General features: G+C 40.0%; 1 protein-coding gene across 4 annotated transcripts in view; it reads left to right on the top strand.

Moving 5' to 3' along the window:
- Nucleotides 1-17,386, top strand: part of CREB5 (cAMP responsive element binding protein 5) — a 456,686-nt gene that overhangs the window by 74,963 nt on the left and 364,337 nt on the right. For all 4 annotated transcript variants that reach the window (XM_055420962.2, XM_055420959.2, XM_055420958.2 and 1 more), the window contains 2 exons: nucleotides 4,752-4,823; nucleotides 10,724-10,817. In XM_055420962.2, the coding sequence (XP_055276937.1) occupies nucleotides 4,770-4,823; nucleotides 10,724-10,817 (148 nt within the window). In that variant the 5' untranslated portion in view covers nucleotides 4,752-4,769. The remainder of the gene's footprint in view (nucleotides 1-4,751; nucleotides 4,824-10,723; nucleotides 10,818-17,386) is intronic.

The following is a 17,386-nucleotide window of genomic DNA, read 5'->3' as shown; positions in this document are numbered from 1 at the left end:
ATTGCATCAGCCATTGTGGATGATTTCCCATTTTAGACCAGGAGGAATTTGTGGGGTCAAACACCGAACAATGAAAGAGTTTCTTGCTCATTGAGAGGCCAGCGGAATCCAGTGGCAGTTTAGGGTTTGAATTGTAAATCAAACCTGTCATCTCCTTGTCGACTGTGAAAAACCTCTACTCGCTGCTTTATACAACATTAGGGTTTGTTATTAGGGTTTTGTATTGTTTTCCAAAAATTTGAAGGGAAATTAGACTCTTGAGGCATTTGTTCACTGAAGCTGAACTTTGGAAAAGAGGAATAAAAATGTAGTACTATTTGTAAAGAAACTCTTAAATGATTAGCCAGCTCCCTCCACAATTATTAAGGTTTTTAACCAAAGATGTGGGCTCACTCAGTATTACTCAAAAGACCCTCTCTGGGTGCCATACACAATCCACACATGGTTAATAGACTGGACTCCAGTGGTTTCAGTGTCTATGACAGTATTAATAGACTGAATTCATAATGAATTAGTAATTTACATGTGCAATTTAATGAGAACTAGCCTGTTCTTTTCACCAAAAGCAACTTTGACTTTTTTTTCCCATTGAATCTGGTGAGATTTTTTCTCTAGTCATAACTGGGAACAGGTGGAATTATAGGCCTGCACAACCTCTTGCCTTGCTGAAAACTTGGCTATGGGCCAAAAAGTTTGAGGACCACTGCCTTAGGAGTAGAAAAAAAGCAAACTGTTTGAGATGGTTTATTGTGATGATTCAGGATTCATTATCCATTCCACAAATATTTATTGAACGCCTACTATGGCAGCTCTATGCAAGTGAAGCCCGGAGTATGGCAGTTGCAAGCAAAACCTGGTTCATTGAAACATCCCAGCTAGTAAAACAACTGAATGGGAAATGAGAAGATGAAGCCTGACTTGTGAGGACCAAATGCGGAACAACCTGGCTAAAATCATGTCTGAGTAATTTGCCCCCCACTTGGTGTATGATAAAAGAATATGCACAGGGCTTTAGTAGAAGTCTGTTAGAGAGAATAATTATTACAATATGTGCTTGAAAAGAACCACAATGATAGACCATAAAAAAAGATCACAGCTCTTGACTAATACATCAGACCGGATCATTCTGGGTGATAAAAGTAATGAAGCCTGTGTGCTAGAGTGCTGCTATTTAGCAAAACTTTCACCGACACCCACACAGAATGGAATGAGCAAGGGTGTGCTGTTTACAGAGGGTAAATGTGGGAACGCAGAGCATCAGAAAAAAGAAGTTGAGGTTCACACACACACACACACATCTATATACACCCACTCAGACCCTATTAATCGCTGAAAACTTCTTTAATTTTAACAATTGCCATTCTACCTTAGGACTATTTTTCCAGTGGTACATTGCCAAAACCTTTTTCTCATAGATCCATAGCATGTAATATATCGACACAGATTCATTTATGTTTAAATAATAAAATAATACAATGACTGGTAACTCAGTTGAACATGATAAACTGAACTCTTTGAAGGCAGACTCAGCAGTCCGCTAATCAGTCCTATTCCTCTAAATGTGGTGTTCAATCGATGAAGGCTTGATAAGACAGTGTAAATCTATAGGGCTGAACTTTTTTTAAAAAACTGAACGTTGTTCTAGTCTCCTACCACTAGCATCATATGACCATGATATTTACTGCAGTGCATATGCAAATTATACCCAATAATTAAAATAGGGTAGGTCATGTTGACATAAAGCAGAATTGCTAAACTACTACTGTTAAGGGCATGAATTTATGGGAAAAGTCAGCATTTAGGTGAACTAAGGTTTGGGATAGAGTTGTGAATATAGCTGAAAAATACTTTTTTGTCATACTGATGTGACAAGGCTTGGTCAGTCTCTTTCTTCACTTTAGCTTATTAATTAATCCCTTTAACCTCCAGCAGTAGCACTTCCAATCTTGACCACTTCTATTGGCTGGACATTAATTATCATCACTACTTCTTTCAGATGTAAGCCATATATGTATTTATATGGCACTTTTTCATAACTTTTTCATTTTACTGTCATGTAAGAGAGGGAAATGGCAACCCACTCCAGTGTTCTTGCCTGGAGAATCCCAGGGACGGGAGAGCCTGGTGGGCTTCCGTCTATGGGGTCACACAGAGTCGGACACGACTGAAGTGACTTAGCAGCAGCAGCAGCAATCTTAATATCAATGGCAAGCCACTCCAGTACTATTGCCTAGAAAATTGCATGGACAGAGGAGCCTGCTGGGCTGCAGTCCATGGGGTTGCTACTAGTCAGACACGACTGAGCGACTTCCCTTTCACACATTGGAGAAGGAAATGGCAACCCACTCCAGTGTTCTTGCCTGGAGAATCCCAGGGACAACGGAGCCTGGTCGACTGCCGTCTATGGGGTCGCACAGAGTCGGACACGACTGAATCGACTTAGCAGCAGCAATCTTAATATTGGTTAATAAAATGACTAATACTGGCATTCTTTGGTTACCTTAGCAGCTAAAGTTCTTAAATGATGTCCAAGAAAGACTTACCTTATAGCAACTTCTCTTTTATACATAAGGAATAGTTAATATTAGAGTGAGGTTCCATAATACTTGTCCACAAAATCTCCTCCCACCTCTTCTAAACACACACACTTAAATACATGGACCTTTCTCCATAACTTGTAAAAGGCTCCCTAACTGGTCTATGTGATGCAGGGATGAAGGAGTTGAAGACTGATATTTACATCCCCATTGTAAAGGAGGGGAAATTGAGGTATGAAACAGCTGAGTGACCTGGTAATGGTCAGGCAGATTATGGACACAAAGATAGAAAAATTCCAAGAAAGTGTTTTAAAAAATTCACTAGAAAACCAAGACATATTTAATGTTAATGGTAACCCTATTACCTTGCTGTTAGTTCTATCTTGGATCAAAATCATTTTCTCAGTGTTAAAGTCCGTCTTTATTTGGAGGCTTAGAAGTAAGTTGTCAGTACTCACAGGGATGAAGAGGGATGCTCTAGGATAAGTGATGGCAAAATCTTTGAACAATGAAACGTGAGAAGTCATTTTAGTTGGTCATGACTTTCCTCAGACAAGAACAAGTGGAAAGCTTCTAAAGATATTTGTATTTTTTCTTCATCTAAATATAATAGGATAAAAAGGCTTAAATAATATATGTAAAACAAGAAAGCTGTAAAATTATGCTACATTACTGCCTTGGTAGGTGACTAGTCATTTCAAAGGGAGCATGGAAGGGGTATTACTTGCTGAAAGTTGTATGATGAGGATGAATAGTGATGTGAAGAGGGTTTACGTTGTAAAATTTGTTTTCTTTTTAATATACGATTGGGAGTGTTATCTAAGGCAAGTCTTTTACCCTTTGTGTTTCAGAAAAGTGAAAGTATGTTTCATTTCCCAAAGAATATATGTGGATATATTAGTGTTTGGGGAAGGGTGTAATGATGTACAAATTAGAATTGTTTTTTTGCAAGATGATAGAGTTTTCTTGGCTGAAGTGTAACTATTCCATGAGGGAAGCCGAGTTTCCTCTGTCAAGAGTGAAGGTGGCTTGAGACTCTTGGAATCACTTACAGGTAGCATTTTAAGGAAGCCATACCACTTCCTTTGTTCAGAGACAAAACAGTAGGTTCTAGTTCTATAATAAAGCCATGGCCCACCAGCAGCATGTGGAACTTATTTAAACTCAGTTCCAAATTGGCAAACAGAAAATTATGATTTAGAAAACTATTTAAATTGAGGAACTTCAACTGCTTAGTACTTCTTATGATATATTTTTAAAAAATTATGTTGCTATATAGATTAGTAACTACACAATCATGTATACTGTACTTTTATTGGTTTGGGGGGTATTTGCAAAGATAATTTTGATTATACTCGATTTTTGCCTAATGAACTTACCTTAGAACCTAAGCCCTACTTAAGAAAAGACCCCACTATAATTTAACATATGTCTGTGATCATAACATAAGGTTTTTCCCTGCAAAGCTCCCTTATTCCAGATAACTTATCTAGATCAGGGAGGCAGTCCCTTTAATCTAATTTTAATTTCAAATCAGCCTGTAAAACCAAATTAATGGAATATTTAAGGTAATGCTTTTTGTATTTTCTGATTTCACCCTTGCACAACTTGGATAGTTTTTGTTGAGGTATCATCAAATGCCTGAAATGAAAGGGAATTTAAGGCCGTGGCTCACCACCAGGGTCATTTGCTAAGCTGGCAGTAGGGCTACCTTGTTCATACTAAAGCTTAGTGGGGTGATCATGGGAGAATCATTTGATGTTCAGTGGTGGTCCTCACACTGATGATTGCCCAGTAACTACCCTCCTCTTGCTCTCTTAAGCAGCCAACCCCAAAGGACTGATGCAATCTTTGCCTAGGAATCTTCCTGCACAGGTGAGGGGTCTTACCTGGAAATAACACCTGGTGGGTGTTATTACAGACAGATTTTCTGCCGTAACAGACATTTTTGGAGTTGCATTTTATTGGCAATTTTGCCCTCAAAGTGCAGTAAATATGCATTTGAGAAAATATAATAGGAACTCAGACTTCAGGAAACCTAATAAACCTCAGCCAGGTAGGACCTTTTGTTCGTGTTCATGTTTTCCTCATCTAATGTGGGAGTTAGCAGAGGAGAGGGCTCCAAACCACTGCTTTTCTCATGTTTCTCAGGTAGAAGCAGGAGATATTCATGAATTTCTGTTTTCCTTCCTCCCTTTCTCCCTGACCCTTCAGATTTATGAGGAATCCAAGATGAATTTGGAGCAGGAGAGGCCGTTTGTCTGCAGTGCCCCAGGCTGCTCCCAGGTGAGTGTGTGGGGTCCTCTGCTCTGCCTGCAGGGGACGCAGTACCTTCCCACAGGGAGGCACCTCTCACTTGGTCATCATGCCTGCTGCTGGCTTTCCTTCTTATACCGAGATATTCTCACCACCTCCGCCACCACCACCACCACCACCACCACCACCACCACCATCATCATCATTTCCCACTTTGAACAGTTTGAACTACATTCTGCCCAGCCTCTGTGATACACTGGTGTTGGCCATTTCCCCCCATAACTTTCCCCGGGAAGTAAGCCAGCCGAATCCTGCCCACCAGATGTTCAGGGTTGATATTTCAGACTGGGAGAAAGAGGGTGCCTGCTTTGACAATAGCCACTTAAATTCTAGGCCATTGGATTACTGGTGAAATAGCTCACCATCAGAGACTGAATTCGATTTTGTTTTGTTTTCCCACTTGAGTAAAATAAAACTCCTAGACTCTTCTAGAACCCATAGATTTTTTCCACTTATCTTTAAGAGAGGAAGTTGGCCTGCTGTGCTGGATTAACCCTCTTTTGGCCTCCAGTGGTTCCTATCAAGTGGATTAGATGTGAGATTTAGATGAGGTTCTATGTGCAGAGTGTTTAGTAAAGGACCGGCACATTGTGCTCAATTAAGAGCCATTGTTGCTATGACGACTGTGGCTATTAGGATACTAGAACCCCTGTCTTTGAAAGAAATTGGAAACATCCATCATCTAAAATCAGAGTTTGGCATTTTCCCTTTGGAACTTGATGGAGACTTTTTCTACCCTTGCCCCTTGGATATCTCCAAGTTCTAGTCATTGGAAAATGACTACACATGGTCCTCTCATGCCAAGATCTTCATTTTATGGGATAAACAGCAAGCTTAGAACTCAGAGCACAGGCATATGGGTAGTTATGCTCTCTTTCTCTAAAGTGCCCAGTAGTTTCAAGTGGAATCAAGCCCCATATTTTTGTCTGTTTATATTGTGGGGTTGGTGGCATAGTGTGGAACCATATCTGTGAGTCAATGAGAGGCAATGTCCATTAAGGACCCTTTCATTTTATCTCCCCAGAGAGTGTGAGGAGGGTTCTGGAAGCTTCCTGGGGAGAAGATGCCATGGGAACATGACATGTGATTGCCCTGTGATGCTGCTGGTGACATCAGACACTGGCTAAGAAACCAGCATACATTGCTTGGGTTCTAGTAGATTCTGCAAGGGCTTTTGTGTGAATGCTGGTTTTCATTCTATAAATAAGGAAAGCAGTGGAGAAAATTATTTTGAAATTCAACTCTTTGGGGCTAGTTTTGGAGGTCTCTTTGAAATAGGAAACACGGGGAAGACATAGGTTGTTGTACTGGATAAAATTCTGCTAGACCATGACTCTCCATTGTAAATGCAGAAAGTTGCCTTATCTAAGTTAAAACTGATTTCTACCTAGTTTTCTTGAGGAGGAGTTTTGATAGCCAGAAAAAATCCAATAATTTGAATAGTTTGCTTTGCTTTGGCTGTGAAAATGTGACATTAAGTTTTGCTCAATTTGCGACACTCAACACACTTTCCAGGGGTCGGCTGTGTAAATAAAACCCATGCATCCTGCCCCCACAGAGCTTCTAGCCTAACCATCATCTGTGGAACCACATGATCACACCATCAATTAATTAATGAACTGCAGTTTTCCATGAAAGGAGAGCACAGGTCACCCTGAAAAATATCATAGGGAGATTTACTTTACTTGGAGAAGGATAATGGGGTTTCCTCTGTGGAAGGGGCATTTAAGGGAAAGGGATCCTCGAGAGATTTATCAAAGGCCAAAGAAGGTTCATGGAGAGTTAGGGTTCCAGGATATTCCAGGGTTGTGAATAATGGTAGAGAGAGCCTTTGAGGAAGGTTTATCTGCCTCCAGTGTTTAGATAAGTCAGAGAGAAAAGTGCACAGTGGCCGTTGGACAGTGTGGTAGAAATTTCCCGTTTTCGACCCTACCGACATTTGGGGCTGAATAATTCTTTGTTGTGGTGGTGTTAGGGGGGCTCCCCTATGCACTGCTGTGTTGTTGTTTAGTCACTAAGTTGCTGCCTTTGTGAACTACTTGTTAGTGAAAGAAAGTTTCCATCTATCCTTGGCATGGAAAGGCTCAGATAATGTCTGTGAGTGATAACAAGCTCAGTCTCGGTCACAGTTCTGCCTTTGTGATGGTGGTAACTAAGAAAATGCGCTTTAAAAGGATTGTTGTTGTTTTAGACATTAATTTGTATCTGACTCTTTGCGACCCCCTGGACTGTAGCCCGCCAGGCTCCTCTGTCCATGGGATTTTCCAAGCAAGAATACTGGAGTGAATTGCCATCTCCTTCTTCAGGGGATTGTTCTGATCCGGGATTGAACCCATGGCTCCTGCTGTGTCTCCTGCATTGTAGGCAGATTCTTCAACCACTGAGCCACCAGGGAAGCCCTCCCTGTGCACTATAGGATACTTAGCAGCATTGTTGAACTCTACTTGTTAGATCCCATGAGCACTCCTCAGTTGTAACAACCAGAAATGTTTCCAGACATTACTAAATGTCCCCTCAGGGGCTAAATTGCCTCTGTTGGAGTGACACCCCAATGCTTTGCATTTCAGTTTTAGCCTTGTTTCTTTTTGGATGTTTCCTTTGGGGGGATCACCTACTTCTATGTGATGCTCTCCCTTTCTATTTTAGGTATTGCTACAAGCCATCTTTTCTCCTTCTTGGAATCAGGCAGGGTATAAATAAACAAATGTTACAGACGTGTAGTCACTGGTGTCAGATGCTGCTAGAGCTGGGATAGCAAGAGGCCTGAGCAGGGGCTGTTGGGTTTGGCAGTTGGGTGCCTGCCGGCGACCTATGAGAGAGGAGTCCGGTTGGGGGCCAGATTGGAAGGGCTTACCGAGCGAGTGGGTGGTGAGGAAGTGGAGATGGCCAGCATAGAGGAGTCTTTCAAGAGTGCTAGGGAGTGACGGAAAGCAGAGTGATATAATGGTAGCCAGAGAAGGAAGCAGCTTGAGAAAGGTTCTTTTTAAAGTCAGGGCTCTCCAGGCTGGATTTTGTCAAGGGCAAGGAGGAGTGAGCGTGCTGACTTGAAGGATCACAGCTTGACTGTCCGTCCTCAGGAGACAGGGGTGTAGAGGATCCTGTGAAGGAGATGGGGGTGCTCATTCCTCTGAGACAGGAGAGAACGGAAATAGAACCAATGAAGTTAATGCAGATTCTCAGATGGAGGTGATAATAAAGGTTGAAGGGGTGCATTTCAAATGATCTTCAGCTTCAGTGAAAGCAGGTCATTTCCTTGAGAAGGCTAAGTGAACTGATGAAATAGTTGGACAAACATGAGAAATGAGAATTTGCAGTTTCTTGGTTTTAAGGTAAAATTCCAAGCTTCTTCTTTCAACACCCTCTAAATTTGAATGTGAAGATAAACCTACAACTTGATGTCTCTCTTTAATGTGGAAGTGTTTTTTCTTGACAAGCTGTTATAAAAATATGAGCATCTTTCAGTTGAAGAGAAATTAGAATTAAGAATATATAGTGGTTGTTCAGTGATTCCAAGGGTCTCCTGGTGGGGTGTTAGGGAATCAGTCCATCATGATATTTACTTTAGCCACATTCCATAGTCTGGGAACCTGCATTGGAGAAGAAAGGATGGCTGGGAATTGGAAATGGAAGTAAGTATGGCTTATGAGTGCTTGCACTGTGTTGGAGGTAATGGATGGATTCCCCCACCCTTTTCCCTAATTGGGAAGAACCTTTGCTCTATTGGGAACAGCCTGTAGTATCTGGGAGATTTTTATGTTGTGTTATGGCTCCTTATAAATTAACTGTGTCCCACAAGTGAGGAGAGACAAGTTTCTTATGCTCTGTCTCATCTCACAAAGTCCAATGTTAATTTCAGTGTTCCTTTGCTCTCTGCATTAAGCATGTTTTAAGTTCCAGTGTCCTCTCTCAACTCTGTGTCTGTTGCAGACTGTACATTTTGGCTGTTTACAATTTGCTGCTCTTTTCCTACCAAACGTAAAAAATAATTCAAGACATCCTATATTGTCTCTTTTGGAAGATTATTATAGTTAATATGAGATATTAGGGAAAGGCCCAAATGATAAAGAATCTGCCTACAATTCAGGAGACCTGGGTTCCATCCCTGGGTTGGGAAAATCCCCTGGAGAAGGGAATAGCTACCTACTTCAGTATTGTGTCTGGAGAATTCTATGGAATGAGGGGCCTGGTGGGCTACAATCCATGGGGTTGTAAAGAGTCAGACACAACTGAGCAACTAACACTTTAAATTTCTTTTTTTTCTCTCCTACCAAATGTAAAAAGAAAATTCAAGATATCCTATATTGTCTCTTTTGAAGGAGAATTATAGTTACTATGATATATTATGGAAATTATTATTGGTATATAATAAGTTTATATTCTATTTTTTTTGTTTATATTCTATTTTAGGCTATTTTATGGAGCCAAAAATGGCTGCCCAAATGGCTGCAAATGAAGCCTACTACCATGTTGTTTTTTGGTTATTTATTATAGAAAAATTATGATAAGACTTTTGACAGAAAGACTTTAAGAACTTTAATCTATGTGTCTAAGTCACACATGGTATTGTAACATATTTGATGCAGTCATTCTACTGTGGTGTTAGAGGACGAAGAAGATAGATGATCCTGCAGGAAAAACCCACATGTCATGGAGATGTCTGTGAATTCAGAAGTCTGGCATTATCACCATGCTTTGTAACTTCTATACTCCCCAATTTATGTTATACAAATGACAAAGAAATGAATGATATTTATTTGAAGAACTACTTTTGAAATATTACAACGAATTTAGCCTAGTGAATCCTCTCATTCCCTTCAATACAAATTATATTATTTGCAGAAAAGATTTCTATTCTAGTATACAATGGCAATTGAAATTTATGACCACTATCTTGTGGAGCTGGGCTGCTCTGAAAGATTTTCTAAATTGTCAAAGCCTAGGAAATATTTAGCAGACTTAATTGTCTTTTGTTGTATTTTCATTTGACTTTGATAAGGCAAATACTCAGTTAATTTTAGTTATTAAAATGTACCAGTCTGAGTCAGGATAAGCTAGGATCTGCTGCAATAACAAATCAGCTCAAAGCTTCAGTGGCTTGACACAGTAAAGACTGATTTCAGTTGCCCAAGCATACATTTCAATTATAGATTGACAGGACATTTTTCATAATTTTTTAGAATTTGGAGATGCTCTTCATAATCCTCCAGAGATTTAGGATGATTGAGGGGCCACTGTGAATGACTGTGCTAAAAGGGAAAGGATCTTGCCCCAGGAAGTTGATGCTCACATCTGGGTGACATGTCACTTCCATTCATGACTCACTGGACAGAACCACTCACATGGCCCCACCCAACCACAAGAGGGCCAGGAAATCTAATCCCATCATATGACCTGAAGCCAGACAACTGAATACATTTGGGCACAGCATTTTGACAATCATAGTGTCATTCTCTGAAAATTGAAACTAAAGTGTGGTTTACTCCACTGTAGGGAGTATAGAACATTAAAAGCAATTTGTCTTGTTACTATATATCATATATATAATTATGATTACTGAGATAATCAGTATTCAAAGTCTTCATATACAAAAACATAGTATGCAAATGTCATGGGGTACATTTGTCGATATATAGCAAATAATTAAACATGACATGTAATTCTTTCCCAAAATCTGACATGAATGCATATGTGTTTGCATAAAATAATTTATTTTACTTACCAACCATGCTTTAACGCTTTTTCAGAACTAACTTTTTGTTTTGCCTGTCACGTTTGCAATGCTGAATAAATCTTTTTCTCTGTGATGGCAAATATTTATTATAAAACTGAATGGCTCCTCTCCTCTCTCCCTTTTGTATTTTGTCTGACAGCGCTTCCCAACAGAGGACCATCTGATGATTCATAGGCACAAGCATGAAATGACTTTGAAGTTTCCCTCAATAAAAACAGACAATATGTTATCAGGTAAGGAGCCATCAGGCAAAGAGGCTTGGGTGAGCAGATCAGCCACATGTGAGATACTTATTCTGGGTAATAGAATGATTTTCCACTGGCAAATTCTGAACTTTGAAAATATACATTTCTAAGGTATAGCTGAGACTTAAAATAATGGTAAGAAGAAATGTAATCAGCTAATGTAGTGTTTACTAAAATAATTGGAGCTCTGTGACTTCTCGTTTTTCTGTAATATGAAATATTTATTGATATGAAACTTGGATCCATGTATTTTCTTAAAAAAATCAATTACTCAAGCAACAAATATTAATTGAGCATCGATAATGCACTCTGAGTAAAAAGTAGAGACATTACTCTGTCAACAAAGGTCCGTCTAGTCAAGGCTATGGTTTTTCCAGTAGTCATTATGGATGTGAGAGTTGGACTATAAAGAAAGCTGAGTGCAGAAGAGTTGATGCTTTTGAACTGTGGTGTTGGAGAAGACTCTTGCAAGTCCTTTGGACTGCAAGGAGATCCAATCAGTCCATCCTAAAGGAGATCAGTCTTGGGTGTTCATTGGAAGGACTGATGTTGAAGCTGAAACTCCAATACTTTGGCCACCTGATGCGAAGAGCTGACTCATTTGAAAAGACCCTGATGCTGGGAAAGATTGAGAGCGGGAGGAGAAGGGGACGACAGAAGATGAGATGGTTGGATGGCATCACCAACTCAATGGACATGAGTTTGGGTAAACTCCGGGAGATGGTGATGGACAGGGAGGCCTGGTGTGCTGCTGTTCATGAGGTCGCAAAGAGTTGGACAAGACTGAGCAACCGAACTGAACTGAACTGAATGCGCTCTGCATCATTCTGAGTTCCAGGGAGCCTCAAAGAGTGATATGATTACTATTTTTGAGGATATCATAATATAGTGTGTGTGTGTGAGACAACTTAGCTAAAACAGAAGACTGTCCATGTATCAAAAGAGCATTGTAAGGAAGAATCCTGTGTGACTTTAGTAGAAGGAGCTCTCTTTCTGGTTGAACTGATCAGCGAAAGTTTGTTTAAGAAACAGTACTTGCTTCATAATTAGGAAATTAAATGAGATAATGATGGAAATATAGCGAGTACTCAGCAAATGTGAGCAGAAATAAATAAGGCTAATCTATCAATTAATTTCCATTCTGTCCCATTTTGACAAAAGAGTCCCAGAAGTAAGGAAAGAGTGCAAGAAAACTTGAATTCTAGTCTGGCCAGATGACCTTGAGTAAGTTGATGAACACTTCTGGACTTCACTTTCTTTTTCTATAAAATGGGAATGATTTTATCTGCCCAGATACAATGAAGTATTAAATGAAAGTATTTCATGAGCCCAACAGGGGTAATTAAAGCATTTCCTGTTGCCCTTCTTAGGCTAGAAATAATTTGCTCAAGCCGCTGTCTCCCTAGCATCATGAAAAAAATCATACACCCATGAACATGTTTTAAAAGATATCAGAAGAGAAACTGACTGCCCAGGCAAAACTGGCTCCAATAATTGAGCATTTCTTTGGCACTTAAATTTTACAAGTATTTTATTATCTCTATCATCAGTAAACCCTCTAAGAGTTTTGTCAGACAGGTTATTATTACAACCCACATTTTACTGAAAAGGTGGAGGGATGTGGGAGAGGGAGTAGCTCTCCTAAACTCCCCAGTTCAGTTCAGTCGCTCAGTCACGTTAGACTTTGTGACCCCAGGGACTGCAGCATGTCAGGCCTCCCAACAGGGCAGAAATAGAGCCCCTGATCCTGCACTTCTAACCCTCTGACCCACACCAGCTACTGTACTGTCAGGCTTCCTCAGTTGATACATACGATCAAATACTTTCAGTGATGGGACTGTCCACACATGTTCACATTCGGGCCTGTACTTGTTAATAGTGCAGATGTACTATAGTTTGGAAGACTCTTGAGTACAAAAGCAGCCTTTTCCTTCAACTCTTCCCCCATACCCTTCCCCAGTACCTCTCTCAATCTGTTTGTTTTCATTGAACTAGCTTGGCTCTTCAGAAACAGCTTTGTCTTTTCTTAAGTCTAGAAACAGAGATACAAAAACTCAAATTTCTAAGAATTATGAAAGCCTAGAAGGATTAGGAAGGGTGGTCTGTTCTTTTGTTTTGATCATTTATTAAGTTTTGTAGAGTCACATGTGGTGTTACCTTACAGTTCAACAATGAACATATATATGCAAATAGCAAGGCATTAGACTTTGGAATCCCCAATATTTTAAAATAATAAGTTCACCCTTTGTTTTATCCCAAACAGGATCCTTAAAATAGGCTGCCTTGGGGTAAGGAGTGGTAGGTGAGTGTGAGGGTGCTATGCTTAGTTGCTCAGTCATGTCCGATTCTTTGCAACCCTATACCATCTGAGCCATCAGGGAAGAGGGAATGGTGATATCTGGAGATTTTACCTCTCTCAGTTCAGTTCAGTCCAGTTTAGTCGCTCAGTCATGTCCGACTCTTTGCGACCCTATGAATCACAGCATGCCAGGCCTCCCTGTCCATCACCAACTCCCGGAGTTCACTCAAACTCATGTCCATCAAGTCGGTGATGCCATCCAGCCATCTCATTCTCTGTCGTCCCTCTTGATGAAAGTGAAAGTGGAGAGTGAAAAGGTTGGCTTGAAGCTCAACATTCAGAAAACAAAGATCATGGCATCTGTTCCCATCACTTCATGGGAAATAGATGGGTAAACAGTAGAAACAGTGTCAGACTTTATTTTTTGGGGGCTCAAAAATCACTGCAGATGCTGACTGCAGCCATGAAGTTAAAAGACGCTTACTCCTTGGAAGGAAAGTTATGACCAACCTAGATAGCATATTAAAAAGCAGAGACATTACTTTGCCAACAAAGGTCCATCTAGTCAAGGCTATGGTTTTTCCCGTGGTCATGTATGGATGTGAGAGTTGGACTGTGAAGAAAGCTGATCGCCGAAGAATTGATGCTTTTGAACTGTGGTGCTAGAGAAGACTCCTGAGAGTCCCTTGGACTGCAAGGAGATCCAACCAGTCCATTCTAGAGGAGATCAATCCTGGGTGTTCATTGGAAGGACTGATGCTAAAGCTGAAACTCCAATACTTTGGCCACCTCATGCGGCAAGTTGACTCACTGGAAAAGACTCTGATGCTGGGAGGGATTGGGGGCGGGGGGAGACGGGGATGACAGAGAATGAGATGGCTGGATGGCATCACCGACTCGATGGACATGAGTTTGAGTGAACTCCGGGAGTTGGTGATTTACTGCTGTAGAGATAAGAATTACTCTAGTGTCTCTCAGACAGACTGCTGGGGTGACCCTGAAGTCTGAAGGTCTGAAAAAAAAGCTAAAGATGTGTGAACATGTCTATAGATTTTCTATAATCAGATTTTTGATGAAGCTCTTGCAGCTTTTCAGTCATTCTTACCAGATTCTTACTAGTTTGATAAGAATTGTTGCTGGTGATAATTGGCAGTGCCAGATGGAAAATTATTGAGAGAAAACTCACTCTGATTTTTATTATATTGAACTTGGAATAAGAAAATGAAGAGAGAAATAAATGAGGAAAAACAGCATGAATAATATAAAGGTATATTTTCTTTTGCTTTCTCAAGTTTTATGCTGAAGCTGGTAGGAGGCCATTTCATACTCCCAATGAAATTGAGTGCTAAATTTTAAAACATGCTACCCACGCTGCATATTTGTAATCTTGCAGAATTTTCTTGCTGGAACAGAATGCAGAGCTATCCAGTCCAACTCCAGGGGTTGAGGTCAACTACACATCATATGTCAATTTGTCCACAGTGAATTGTAATAGGCTATTTACTGGGTATTTTTGCCTTGCTATTTTTTCTCAAGAAAGTGTTTATATATATTTATCTCAAACACAGTTTTAGCATACTAGATTATGATTGTAAATATGATTAAAATTTTACATGTGTATATCTTGATGACTTAGATTTGAATTTATCAAGTTTCAGAATATGTTTTTATTAAAATATGTTCATTAAGATTTTATTTCTTAATGCCCCTTAAGCTTATTTTGTGGCCTCTCATAAAGATTAATAATTTTGTACAGCTTGAAATATAGTGAAAATAAAAATAGTATAAATCAAATCTTAAATCAACAAGCATCATCAGGGCAAAAATGTTTAAGTCCCTCCTGGGCTATTTTTTTTCAAGCAATATTCGATTATACAAAATTTTATTTCAGATGAATTGGAGTTGGACATATATTAAGGAGATAATGTATGATAGGTATGTTTATCACTGATTTCAGGATATCTGGCCAACCTAAATTTTTGGAAAATCACTTCTTCCTTCATTAATTGCAAATATTGTAGTTAGGGAAGTTATTAAGATACCACAGATATATTCTTCATGGATAAACATCCAAAGAATTGTAAGATCTGAAATAATTTCATAGCTTTGCCATAGAGCCCATTTTATTTAGGGCAGGTAGAATTTACTACTCAAAATGACTGTAAACAATCTTTGATACACCACAAATCAGGATAATACCTGTGGCAGTCATGGTGTTTTATTAAGATGAGCCTGCTCTTATGGAATGGAGAGTAAATGTAAAACCTTTCTTTCTAAGGGGTCATTACTAGTAGGGACATGAATAGGAGTGTTGTATTCTGAGGGCAAAGACTTCCATCCCCTCCCACCTTGGTCCTTCCACCCTTACTTGGGCCATATGATACATGTCCAGAATTCCTGATGTGATCAGGGGCATGAATCATTCCCTTTAGCTATTCTTAATCTGATCGGTGATAATTTCTTGGTGAGGAAAGTGGTGATAGCGAAGGTTTTTAGGTGCCAAGTTTGAAATGGGAATCTACTGAGGACAGTATACTTCCACACACAGGTTGCAAATTGCCAACTACCACGTCACATCAGATCTATCTGGTTTGCAAATGATGATCAAATTTCAGTATTAGAGATACTGAAGCATTAGAGATATGTGTTTGGGTCTACGTTAGTGGTATTATGGCTTGGTATCCTGGAATTCCCCCATCTTGCCCTATCAAACATCCCCACCTCCATTTTTTACAGGGTTCCCAGGTTCTGCATAGGGGAAAAACAGAATAGGAATCAAAGTGCAACTTTGTAGCTGAACAAATAATAAGCAGATAATACTCTAAAGGAGAACTCTGTGTGTATGTGTTGTGTGTTGTGGATTGACCTAGAAGATGTTCGATTTTGTTTCATTAAAGGGAAGATGAAGTTCAAGAGTATCACAGACCTTTCCCAAAAGGTAAAGCCCTATCAGCACTCAGGTGGGAAACGTGAGAAAGTGACACAGAGACTGCCTTTAAGTGCCCGGTCAGTTCCCCCACTAGACATCTTAATCCGATTAATGCTGCAGGCAAAGGGGCTGTGCTTGTAGAGAAGTTGGACAGGCACCCGCTGAGGTGTAGAAAGAGGATCTGAAGCTGCCCCTTCACCACCATTCATTTGTTTAACCAACATTTGATGAGTGCCTGCAAGGATCCTATTGTGTTGGGTGCTGGGGATGTGGCATTGAACCAGACAGATGAAGTTGCTCTTCCATAGAGCCAACTTTACGCTATTGAGAGTGGGGAGGAAGAGAGATAATAGACAAACAAAACAATCCCCTGCCCCCAGATAAATAAATAAGAAAATATCAGTTAGGGACAGGTACTCTGATGAAGATAAAAACATGATAATGTGACATCAGTGGCCAGCAGGTGGTCAGGAAAGGCCTTTTCCAGATGGGTATGGCTTTTCAGCCAAGTCCTGGTGTTCAGTACTGCAGGCTCAGGGGTTCTTTCTCCCTGACTTCTGAGTGTGGTGGGGCTGGAAGTGGTAAAACCCCAACACCAGAGGCGGTGCAGCTGACTGTGTCTTGTACTGACAGAGGAGAGGTGAGCGAGACTGCTTCTTCATCTCATCCTCCTTGTATAAAGGACACTATAACCCTTCAGAACCCAGCTGAGATCTGGATTAGGTCTAGAAGTACAGCCTAGTTCCAGACTCAGAACCTAATTATTACTGTGGAGAGAGCAAAATGTTTTCAATGAAGTAGAACTTTTGTTTCCAAGAGACTGTAATCAACCAGACAATCTCAGAATCTGAATCTACTGCCCATGGCTCTTTGCTGTAAACCCGACTTAATAATCCAAGAACATTTTAATAGAAAAGTCAGAGGAAAGGTGACATATCACTGCAAATTCTTTTTGGAATGAACTGGGATATAAAAAGCAAATAAATCACACACATGCACACACACACACACATCCACACACACCGCCCATACTTTCCTTCTTTCTCTTCCATCAGTGGTAAAGTTACATAGTCATTTCTCACTATGGAAATCAATCAGATCTTCATGGAACAGAGGGTGGTGGAGATGGCTTGCACCAGAGGGCAGCATGATAATAGCAATAGCTACCACTTATTGCCATATCTTAAGCCAGTAATTGTGGCCCCTGCTTTATATACACTGTCATTTAATCCTGGCCACGTTTTTTTTTTTTTTTTCATATGAGTGAAAAACATCAAGAGGATAAGCAATTTGTCCAAAGTCCCTATCTATATTTTTCTTACTATACAT

Source organism: Moschus berezovskii, chromosome 3 (genome assembly GCF_049115385.1).
Source record: "Moschus berezovskii isolate FMDL1 chromosome 3, NW_MosBer_1.0, whole genome shotgun sequence".
NCBI lineage: Eukaryota > Metazoa > Chordata > Mammalia > Artiodactyla > Moschidae > Moschus > Moschus berezovskii.
Note: the sequence above shows the minus strand (reverse complement) of the source record. Positions and strands in the feature narration are given on the sequence as shown.